The sequence below is a fragment of the Doryrhamphus excisus genome, linkage group LG19, assembly GCF_037039965.1.
Source record: "Doryrhamphus excisus strain RoL-2023G ecotype Guam linkage group LG19, RoL_Dexc_Guam_v1.1, whole genome shotgun sequence".
NCBI lineage: Eukaryota > Metazoa > Chordata > Actinopteri > Syngnathiformes > Syngnathidae > Doryrhamphus > Doryrhamphus excisus.
Window position 1 is genome coordinate 7,971,438 of NC_136375.1, and position 11,752 is coordinate 7,983,189.

The 11,752-nt window shown below is 41.8% G+C and overlaps 1 protein-coding gene and 3 non-coding genes across 4 annotated transcripts; 3 read left to right on the plus strand and 1 right to left on the minus strand.

The window, feature by feature from the left end:
• Nucleotides 1-871: 871 nt before the first annotated feature.
• tmem214 (transmembrane protein 214) lies at nucleotides 872-10,803 on the plus strand. Its single transcript, XM_058056790.2, has 17 exons — nucleotides 872-1,121; nucleotides 4,311-4,504; nucleotides 4,749-4,899; nucleotides 4,969-5,103; nucleotides 5,340-5,422; nucleotides 5,564-5,669; nucleotides 6,121-6,202; nucleotides 6,349-6,450; nucleotides 6,517-6,658; nucleotides 6,741-6,832; nucleotides 6,905-6,953; nucleotides 7,076-7,183; nucleotides 7,267-7,384; nucleotides 8,267-8,363; nucleotides 8,451-8,619; nucleotides 9,631-9,782; nucleotides 9,868-10,803. The coding sequence occupies exons 1-17, from the start codon at nucleotides 971-973 to the stop codon at nucleotides 9,992-9,994; spliced, it is 2,058 nt and encodes a 685-aa protein (XP_057912773.1). The 5' UTR covers nucleotides 872-970; the 3' UTR covers nucleotides 9,995-10,803.
• Nucleotides 10,804-11,300: 497 nt separating this feature from the next.
• On the minus strand, nucleotides 11,301-11,373 carry trnaa-agc (transfer RNA alanine (anticodon AGC)). Its single transcript has one exon. It is a non-coding gene; the product is annotated as a tRNA-Ala (tRNA).
• Nucleotides 11,374-11,524: 151 nt separating this feature from the next.
• Nucleotides 11,525-11,597, plus strand: trnaa-agc (transfer RNA alanine (anticodon AGC)). The gene has a single exon. It is a non-coding gene; the product is annotated as a tRNA-Ala (tRNA).
• A 75-nt stretch (nucleotides 11,598-11,672) lies between these two features.
• Nucleotides 11,673-11,745, plus strand: trnat-ugu (transfer RNA threonine (anticodon UGU)). The gene has a single exon. It is a non-coding gene; the product is annotated as a tRNA-Thr (tRNA).
• The last annotated feature ends 7 nt before the right edge of the window (nucleotides 11,746-11,752 follow it).

An 11,752-nucleotide genomic window follows, 5' to 3' on the forward strand; every position in this document is an offset into this window, starting at 1 on the left:
CCTTTGTGTTTTCTTATTTGTTATGTGTAGTGTCAGTATTTTAACTTCTATTTTAATATTTTTTAACCTTCCTTTCTGTCCGCACAGGAAATGACCAAAATGTAAATGACACAAAATATGCATATTTAAGCAAATTGCACTAAATTAAGCATTTAAATGCAAATACAAGGCAGAAAAAGCATTCTAATTGTGTATACATTATTTTGTATACTATATTGGGCTGGAAGTACGCTGTCGAGAAAAAAATTAACTACTAATGTGTGAGTACGGCCGTCTAGTGGTTAGTGCGCAGACCTCACAGCCAGGGTTCAATTCCACCCTCGGGCATCTCTGTGGAGTTTGCATGTTCTCCCCGTGCACGCGTGGGTTTCCTCCCACATTCCATAAACATGCTAGGTTAATTGGTGACTCCAAATTGTCCATAGGTATGAATGTGAGTGTGAATGGTTGTTTGCCTATATGTGCCCTGTCATTGGCTGGCCACCAGTCCAGGGTGTACCCCGCCTCTCGCCCGAAGACAGCTGGGATAGCTCCAGCAACCCTCGTGAGGAAAAAGCGGTAAAAAATGAATGAATAATGTGTGAGTATTATATTTATGTCTTATTTTCTCTGATTATATCTACTATATGGATGTTATTTGTGCTCAAATCATGTTAAAAACCACATTTAGATAATCGTAAACAGGTTTTCTATGAATACAATATTCCAATTATTAATATTGTATTCTAGAAACAAACAAAACTTCACTGAATCCACATTGACTTATCGCGGACTATCATATCGCGGAATATACATCTCAATGAAGACGTCACAGAAGCCACGGCAGCGACGTCATTACGTCACACGCGCAATGAGACGTGGCACGTTGACGTACAAATGATGAGCCCTCCTCTTTTGCTGTTAGCTTCCTTCATTCAGGAGGGTGCGAAGAGGACTGTCAACTAACCGACTTGATTTTTTGACGGGCGTTATGGCTTCGAGTAATGGTTCTGTTGGCAAATGGGAGGTGGTGAAGAAGGGCAAGAAAAGCGGCAGCTCGGTTGCTGCTAAAATCACAACCGACAAGAAAAGCAACTCGGCGAACCGGAAAGCTCTCGGGGAGTCTAACCAGCCATCCAGACGTAAGTGAACACGGCCCACTATCACTCTGGCTTGTCCCCTTCTACTTCTAAAATAAATTTTATTTTTTAAATCGTGTATTTATATATATGTATACCTTAAAACAGCCTAAATATAAACATTTGACAATTACTGTAATTAGCCAGCTGTTAAAGGCTGTTTGACAGATAGCTCAATGCTAGCTTAGCATCTTGCTGTACTGCCTCCCGAATATGTTTATGTTCGAAAACGAATGGCTCTACTTCACTTAAAATAAGTTTCCAAAACGAATGACTATTTTTACTTTAAAATAACACCTACTGAACTGCATATTAACTTAATTATTTTCACGTTTCGACTTAGTTAGGTTTGTCGCGGTGTCAACAGAGGCAACGTCATCACTTGTAAAGCATGCGTTGGCATTGGCACCCATGATGGAGAGTTGGCATTAAATCTAATTTAATCAAAAATAATGCAGTTACATATCTAGGATATATTCATGCGACGGGAAGCGGATATTGTGTTTGTAGTCTTGTTATTCATACAAACCTGCCTGTATTGATCAGCTTCAATCAGCTAAAATATAAGGGCCGAATTATATGGCCCAATAGTCATACAGGACTACCAAACATACAGTATATAATAAGTATACAATATAACCACCACAACTTTGTTGCACTGTGTTTATGTCATGTAATTACCTCAGCAAGTAAGATTATAGTGCTGGTATTGATTGTTTTGCATGGCTTAGGTCATTAATTAACATAAGCAGTTGGAGCATGAGCATGTTGTTTACTTGTATGACTGTAAAAAGAATTAGCAGAGACCTCACTCTTGACACTCATTTTATCATATAATCAATCGGACCAAAGTTCTAGCTGAGAGGAACACACTAGCAAGGAAAATCAGGCTGGATTTACAGTGGAAGTACCAGAAGTGGCAGCAAGTCAGGGTGGGACCAGTCAAGTCCATTCATTTATTCATTTTGTACCGCTTATCCTCACAATGATCGCGGGCAGTGCTGGAGCCTATCCCAGTTGTCTTGGGGCGAGAGGCGGGGTACACCCTCGACTGGTCGTCAGCCGATCACAGGGCACATATTGACAAACAACCATTCACACTTGCATTCATACCTATGGACAATTTGGAGTCGCCAATTAACCTAGCATGTTTTTGGAATGTGGGAGGAAACCGGAGTAAGTCAAGTCTAAAGTAATTAAAATTGTGACCCCCGAGTACAATCTTTAGCCACATTTTGTGATTCATTTTTTTTGTACCGCTTATCCTCACGAGGGTTGCGGTGGTGCTGAAGCCTATCCCAGCTGTCTTTGGGCGAGAGGCGGGGGTTTTTGGAATGTGGGAGGAAACCAGAGTCCCTGTAGAAAACCCACGCATGCACGGCGAGAACATGCAAACTCCACACAGAGATGGCCGAGGGTGGAATTGAACTCCGGTCTGCGCGCTAACCACTCGGTCTGCGCGCTAACCACTCATCCAGCGTGCAGCCCACATTTTGTGATCTTCTGATCTTTATTCATTTTCTTTTTTTTTTTTTATCCTCAAGTGTCGCGGGGGTTGCTGGAGCCTATCCCAGCAGTCTTCGGGCGAGAGGTGCGGTACACCCTGGACTGGTGGCCAGCCAATCACAGGGAACATATAGACAAACAACCATTCACACTCACATTCATACCTATGGACAATTTGGAGTGGCCAATTAACCTAGCATGTTTTTGGAATGTGGGAGGAAACCGGAGTACCTGGAGAAAACCCACGCATGCACGAGGAGAACATGCAAACTCCACACAGAGATGGCCGAGGGTGGAATTGAACCCTCGTGTCCTAGCTGTGAGGTCTGCGCGTTAACCACTCGTCCGGCGTGCAGCCCACATTTTGTGCTGATTCATCTAAATGGGGGTGAGACTTTGGGATTTTAAAACAGCACCACCGTGTGCCGAATTTAGTAGGGGTGCAGTGGTTCAGGTGAAGTTAGTGACGCAAACGCATATATTCAGTCAGTCATTCAGTAGAGAATTACAGCTCTTCTGTACCATCTTGTCATTTCCACTTGTGTAGACCCAATATAGATTGGGGTTTCTCAGCAACATGTTGTGGGGGAAATGATCAGCGAACAACTGGCAGCCCCCCCTGTCAACACGGACTCAAGATATAGTGAGTGGGCTGGTCTGCGTGGACACACGCATTCAGTTACTCGCTATAAATATGTTGTCTGTAGGCTTTACATCAGGGGTCTCAAACTCAATTTACCTGGGGGCCACTGGAGCTAGGCATCAGGTTTTCCAAAAAAAAAACCACATTTATTAAAAACAGAAAAATATACAAACTTTTTCAGTGCTTTGGTTCCGATTTTCTACAAGAAAAGCTCTGATAAAACATTCTACTGTTCTCAAATATCTTAATTTTTATTTTTCTGCACAAAATAAGATGAAAAGTAAATAAACAAATCAATAATAAAGAAAATCAATCAATCGGAAATAAATAAATATAATAATAATACGGCAAATAATAAAAACTTAAGAAACCACATATAGTTGGTAGGTAGACAAATTATTTTTTTCAGATTAAAATGAACAAAGCATTATTAGAGCCCTGTAGACATGACAAAACACGACTATAGTCACATTCATACTTTTTTTATTTACAACATATTGCGCAACTGCAGGGTCTTGAGACACATGCTAACTCGCAAACGAGAGAGCTAGCGACCTAAACGGTAGCCTTCAAGTTATTTACTTTAAACTTAAATAGCCAAAAACTTACCACTTCCACACGGATAGGGAGAATAACTATTAAGAGTTATTTAACCTTTAACATGAACATTAATCAAGCGTAATAATTTTTTCTGGGTACATGATACCATACAGCATCCATATCAAACTAACATTAAACTTTCATATCAAGGCAGGGGCCTCAAACTAGTGTCCTGCGGGAAGTTAGGCACAGAGCACAAAAAAACTAATTTAATTCAGCTTTTTTGTCGTGTATGAATTGCATGTGTCATTACACAAGCTGTTATGTCTGGAGAGGGATAAGAACAGCGCTGTGAGGGGAGGGAGCAAGTAAAACAGGGGGCAGGGAATGCAACATTTTCATCCCATAACTGAGAGGATTTGAGGGGAAAAAAATACCACAGTTGGACTTTACGGTTAGAATTGAGAACAGTCTGGTCACAGCCTTGCCTTTGTGTCCCTCAGTGCCTATTAGGATGTCGGCGACTTTGTTTGAATCCTTTGAGAAGATTGGAAAGAAACAGAACAAAGAGCAGGTTCCACCACCAGGAGAGCCTCCAAATAAGAAGTCTTCATCAAGTAAACCAGCCAAGAAGTCGCCCACTAGCAGTCCACCCGCCCCCCCGACCCACAAAACTCTAGAGGAGGCCTTCAAAGCTGTGAGTAACCCAAATATTATATATTTTATATTTATTATACACGTAAGTTTGTCAGTTGTTTTTGCTTGAAGTTGATGTTAGTCCCTGCAACAAATAAAACTGCTCAAGTTGCGACATTTTGAACATTTTCATGTCATAGATGCTTGGAGGCGTAATAGAGGCACGCTATCACATGCTGCATAAATAGCTCTTTGTTGGAAGCGTGTGGTGTTGATGTTTCCCGCTCTCCTGCTTCTGTCATTAGTTGGACATCAGCGACCTGAAGCAGCAATTGGCTAACAGTCAGACGCTCTTCCCCAAAAATCCATCAGTGTGGGTGAAAGACCTGGCTGGGTACCTCAATCTCAAATTGACGGCGCCCGAGACGGAGCCTACCCTCAGCAGCTATGCTCATGGTAGGTTTGTGTACAGCTGATGCGTTTCCGTCAAGATTATTGAGTGTCTTTCCTGTCTTTTCCCCACAGACTACCCGTACTGCCTTATTGGGAAGGAGCTGAAGACTGTGATCAAAAGTCTCTTTGGGCGTTGCAGCGATGTCCTGCCAGATTTTTTCGACCACTGTGTTTACACCATGCTTCGAGAACTGGACAGACAGTCAGGTAACCAGGATCACATGTTTTGATAGAAGTGTTATGCAGTGATCATATTTTCATCCGACAAATCTTAAGTACGTTTAATCAAGCTTAGAATACTACAACTTTTTTACTACATTAGCAGGAATGTCTGTCATCTGTGACTTGACTTTGCCATGTCGCTTTTAGTTTCTACTGATCTTGGATTAGGTTACGTTACTGTTTCATCGCAACACTTAACAGCTGTTTGCATGTATTTTCAGGGGAGCCGCTACACGGATACAGAGTTTGCATCCAAGCAGTCCTGCAAGACAAACCCAAACTGGCAACTCAGAACTTGCCTGCGGTGAGTCAGGTTTATCTCGTAAGGGATCACTTTAACGGTGATCCATTTTTCCTTTTTTTTTTTTTTTTTTTTAAAGGATTTTTGTCATAAAAAGTCTTCTATTGGAGTTGTACACTAAACTGTCTGCTCCTTCCTCTTCAGTATTTGGAGTTGCTGCGGTCTGTTCAGAACCATCCTGTCAAGTGTTTGACCATCATGTGGGCTCTGGGCCAGGCTGGATTTTATGACTTAAGTCAAGGACTAAGAGGTATACACCTTGGGAATAAAAAAAACACACTTGTATTTATTATCCGTGCTGTTGACTGACTCCCCTGTCTTCCACTTAGACAGTAATGTGTCGAAATAAACACAGTTGAGGGTTACTAAAGCGAAAGTGCACTCGAACCCTGCCAGTTGTCCTGTATGGCGCAATATTCTTGGCTGGTTGCAAGGCAACCCCCTATCGGACTCATTCTGAGATACAAATGTCCCAAATGGATAAAAATACCACCTATTCTAGTTCAATCCCCTACAGGCTTCCATATGACCAAACTAAGGAAATGTCTTACTGAAATAGTAACATGATTGTTTCTGATGGACCGGAACATGGTGGGATGGGAGGACCTACTCCCTCGCATTCAGTCTTGCACTTAAAAGGCTTGTTTTTTTAGCCTGGAGGCTTTATTGCGTTTACTTGAACAAGTTGACTTGTGTTTCAGTGTGGCTCGGTATCATGCTTCCTGTACTGGGAGTGAGGTCGCTGTCTTCATATGCCATCGCCTACCTGGAGAGACTGCTCCTGTAAGTGCCTGACTAACAACACAAAATGCAAATATTTGACATTTTGAAAATGTCATAAAAAGTGACTTATGGTTGATGTGTTATGTACATTCAAGATCATAAGAGTGTTTTTATCTAATATGTGGTTTATATGCTCTTTTTTTCAGCCTACATGCAAATTTGACTAAGGGGTTTGGCATTATGGGTCCTAAAGAGTTCTTTCCCCTGCTTGATTTTGCCTACATGCCCAAGAACGCCCTGTCATCAAGGTAAATGTCAGCTAAAAAAAATGACAATATGCGTTGTGTGTATTCTTGTCTTAAATTGTGTTGTAGTTTACAGGAGCAGCTGAGGCGCCTGTACCCTCGACTGAAAGCCTTAGCGTTCGGAGCCAAACCAGAGAGCACCTTACACACGTACCTGCCGTCGTTCTTGTCCAGAGCAACACCAAACTGTCCAGAAGACATGAAGAAGGAGGTAACGGGACAGTTCCGTTTGGCGTTAATGCAAGATACGGCGCACATACTCATATCCATCACACTCCCTTTGTGTCTTTCAGCTGCTCAACAGTATGACAGAGTGTCTGTGTGTAGATGTACAGAGTTTGGGAGTCTGGAGGCAGCTTTATACAAAACACTTAGCCCAGTCCAGGTGAGTCCAGCATGTTCAATAGCGTCCTTGATATGGACAACAAGGATTAGATACACATCTTGTGCTTCGCAGTCTACTGCTGAACCATTTATTGAGCTGCTGGAAGACCCTGCCACCAAAGGTACGATGCGGCCACGAGCATGGCATGCTTCATGAAGCAAACAGAAGAACAAAGGGTTGTCAGGCTCATGTTTACACACCTGTCCGCTCACGCATCATTTTGTTTGTCATGTTTGTGTTCAGCTGAGGAAGAACCTTGAAGAAACAATTCAGTCTTTCAAGGTGACTAACGACGAGATGAGAGAAACTAACCAATCTCAGGACCTTCACGAATGCCATGACCTGTGTCAGGTTGGTCACGTGCTGAAACGGGATTAGATTATTTTTATGTTGAAACATTTTGGGATTGTTTTTTTTTTTTTTTTCCCTTTCAGAGTATCCAAGTAAAGATGCGTGGACGTGGGTTCCCCTGGTCCAAGCTGCTCATGGTCCTGTTGGTGTTTGTCACCGGTTTCATCGCTCACGACGTCCGATCTCACGGCTCCTTCAGCGGTGCGTGTACGAGAGAGATCTGCATTTATTTAGCTTAGAGCAGGGGTCTCAAACTCAATTTACTTGGGGGGCCACTGGAGCTCGGGTCTGGGTGAGACTGGGTCGCATCAGGTTTTCCCCCCAAAAAAACAACAAAAAACGCATTTATTAAAAAAAAAAAAAAATTTTAAACTTTGCTTTGGTTCCAATTTTCTACAAGAAAAGCTCTGATAAAACATTCCACTGTTCTCAAATATCTTAATTTTTATTTTTCTACACAAAATAAGATGAAACATAAACAAATCAAGAATAAAGAAAATCAATCAGTAATAAATAAATAATAAATATAATAATAATAATAATCAAACGGCAAATAATAAAAACTTAGGAAACCACATATAGTTGGTGGGTAGACAAATTATTTTTTTCAGATTAAAATGAACAAAGCATTATTAGAGCCCTGTAGACATGACAAAACACAACTATAGTCACATTTATACTCTTTTTATTTACAACATATTGCGCAACTGCAGGGTCTTGAGACACATGCTAACTCGCAAACGAGAGAGCTAGCAACCTAAACGGTAGCCTTCAAGTTATTTCTTTTAAACTTAAATGGCCAAAAACTTACCACTTCCACATGGATAGGGAGGATAACTATTAACAGTTATTTAACCTTTAACATGAACATTAATCAAACATAATAATTTTTTCTGGGTACATGATACCATACAGCATCCATATCAAACTTGCGCTGGCCCCACTAACATTAAACTTTCATATCAAGGCGGGGGCCTCAAACTAGTGTCCTGCGGGCCAGATTTGGCCGGCGGGAGGCGTGTTTGAGACCCCTGGCTTAGAGTGTATCTTGATTTGTGTTTTAATCTTTTTGATGTGTTACAGACTCAGTCACAGCCAAACATCTCCACAGCTCCGGTGTGACATCTGTGTCTAAGCAGGCTTGGAGCAAAATCACTGTCTACTCCAAGCAGGGCTTCAGGTACCACAAAGTCCCATCTTTGGATCTTGTTGATCATGTTGTAATCCAGCCAGCTCATCTATAGACGTTTTCTTTTTTTGTGTTCAGCTGGTTGGAGACGAACACTCCTTACTATTACTCTGAGGGTGTGCGAGTCTTGGGACCAATATTGGAACAAGGTGTGGAGAAGACCAAAGCTGCAGCTGTCATCATCTCTGAGAGAACTACTCAGGTCATCCTGTGGGGCAAAGAAAGCATCCCATTGGTCATAGAATGGGTGAGATGTCTTGTCAATAGTCCAAACGTGAACAGTTTAAAGGTGTTTTGTGTGGGTCTGTACCTTTTTTAATGCTAATGAGCCGTGTTTGTCCAGGCAGTACAGTTAAAAAAATGATTATTAGAGCCAGGAGACATGAAATAACACCCCTATTAGATTAGATTAGATTAGATTCAACTTTATTGTTATTGCTTATGTCACTGGTACAGGGCAACAAAATGCAGTTAGCATCCAACCAGAAGTGCAATTTTATAAGTACCTTAGTAGTAAGTAAATGCAGAAAATTGGACAGATCTACAAACTATAACAGGTTATGACTATAATACAGTGAGGTTATGTACAGGGATATAAATGACTATAATATGGCTATTGCAGATTATACAGATTATAAACAGTATGTACAGTATGGATGTACATAGTACATATACCCTATACCCTATAGTCACATTTACACTCCCAATTATTCTACGTTCACACCACATTGCAAACGGGCAGGCTACAGGAGCACTGCATCACATGCTAACAAGTTAGCCTCAAATTTATTCTTTTCAAACAGGGTGGGGAAGAATCCACCACTTCCACACCGAATAGGAGTAGCACTTTTCATGCTCGTGTCGGACATGTCATGGCTGACTACATGCGGTGTTGTCTCATCAATGTGTTGTCATTACTGACGCACGGTGGGCAGAATATGAAACAACAATCATTTTTTATTCATTGTTAGAAAAATTAGAGTGAGGGAATGATATTCATACAACTGTATGACTTTAGCTAAGTTATACATATACTTGTGACTTGTCCAGTCTTATAGATTACATGTATCATAGTTACATTACAGTCCCAGTACATATCTATATATACACACACACGGGATGGGCTTACCTAGCTAGGAGTGGGACAGAGGCAGCGTCATGGGCATTGAGACACCATTATTGCTGTTATCCTTGCATGTGCCACTTCCTATGTGCGCCTGAAGCGATTGTGAGCTAACATTGTGTTCGTCATATCCAGGTGAGGGCAAACACCCCTGACGGTGTATTCCAGGTGTTGGCTTATCTGAAGGAGCTGATCCTCTTCATCCACCAAAACTACATCTTGCCAGCATTGGCATTCATATTTGACCTGCTACAGCTTGCATGGACCAACCTTCAGGACTCCTGCAAGTCGGTGTCTTCGTCTGTTTTTAACTTCACTGCTAATCAAGCTCAGATAAGTGAATTCTATTTTTTGTGATTTCTTCTTTTGCAGCGGTGAAGTATCTGTATCATGTCTGCAAGGGCACGCTCTGTCCTTTACCAACTCTACATGGCAACTGCTCCAACATACCACCTCTGCCATCAAGACATGGGCTCAGGAGCTGTTGACACCAGCGTAATACACTAGTCACATTTTAATACACACACACACACACACACACACACCAACCCAGTCTGAGCTTGCCTTACACTACAGCTGCTCCCCTCTTCATTAAACTGTGATTGGACTCTTTAGGGTCATACACTGACCACAAGAAGACCCTTCTGTCTTATGTGTTGGATACTTTTTTTTCAATTAGCTCAGTGTTGTATATAATTTTTTTTTCTACCAATCCTTTTTTCTCCTTTCCTTAAGTTTTCTACTGTGAAGATCCATTTTGAGGTTGAAAAGTATTATGATGGATTGAAGAGAATTTATAAATAATTTTTAAATTAAATATATTGGGAACATGTTGTGTGAAAACTGTTGAAGGTGCAGGGAAATGACCAAAAGTAAGATGTGTAGACTTCTCACTTGGCCATACTTAGGAGAATCACATTCTGTGTTGGTTATGTGTTTTGTGTGTGTGTGCGTTTCACATGTTTGGCTATGTAAAGCCATCCTTGATTTTGGTGAAAGTCAACTAGGTAACTCGACGGTCTTAAAGCATCCCCCCCCTAAAAAAAAACATAACACCATGCATTGTGACTCATCTTTCCATGCGGTCCTGCTGACTTTACTGATTTCAATCTGCATTTTCTTTTCCACTCTCATCGGGTTTTGAAGGCAGCACTACAAACATGAACTCATTATTATTATTATTGTATGTGCCCTGGAGGGTAGTCACCTTGTTTCACGCCAGCTGATTCCTCCTGTGAACCAGATGTTTGGATGATGTGGATGTTGTATGTCTTATCTAAATAAATGCTTTATAATAAACACTTTGTGTCCCAATACTGACAAGTCCACAAATTGCTTTGCAAGCATCAGCTATTGAGATGAACTGGCACCAACTAGTACAACTATAGTCCTTCTAAAAAAATTTGCATTATTTTCTGTAGTGTAACACTGTACACTGCAGTGCAACAGTGTCAACTACCTCTTCACAATATCCCACAGATTCTCCATGGGGTTCAGGTCAGGGGAGTTGGCAGGCCAATTGAGCACAAGCAATACCATGGTCAGTAAACCATTTACCTGTGGTTTTGGCACTGTGAGCAGGTGCCAGGCCGTGCTGAAAAATGAAAGGAGTGGTAGGTGTTGGTTGACTTTGAAAGGTAATACCATAATTAACGTGGGCGTTTACTTTGTAATATCATGTGTAGTAGTTACTAGTTTTCTCAAATTCTCAGCAACCGCGTAAAAATGACAGCTGCTAAATATCAAATTTTTGTTTCCTGCGGTAGCTGCAAGTTGATATGCACATTTTTCGATTGTGAAAAGATTGGAGGATGCGGGCATCGATCCCGCTACCTCTCGCATGCTAAGCGAGCGCTCTACCATTTGAGCTAATCCCCCGTTAGCACGAAGGGTCCACGACATACACATCTAAATTTCATTTCACCGATCCCGAGTCAGCATATGTGAGCAGCGACGGATGACATCGTCGATGAATAACTGTTCAACTACACCAGAAGCTTGGTTACGGGTCATAGCCGTCATTGTTGTCGGGGGATTAGCTCAAATGGTAGAGCGCTCGCTTAGCATGCGAGAGGTAGCGGGATCGATGCCCGCATCCTCCAGCTTTTCTTTTCCTCTCAGCAAAGACCGAAATCAGTACAGTAGTTATTAGCCTTTCTGCAGCAATCCGAGCATCGGGCTCCATAGCTCAGTGGTTAGAGCACTGGTCTTGTAAACCAGGGGTCGCGAGTTCGATCCTCGCTGGGGCCTCGCTGGG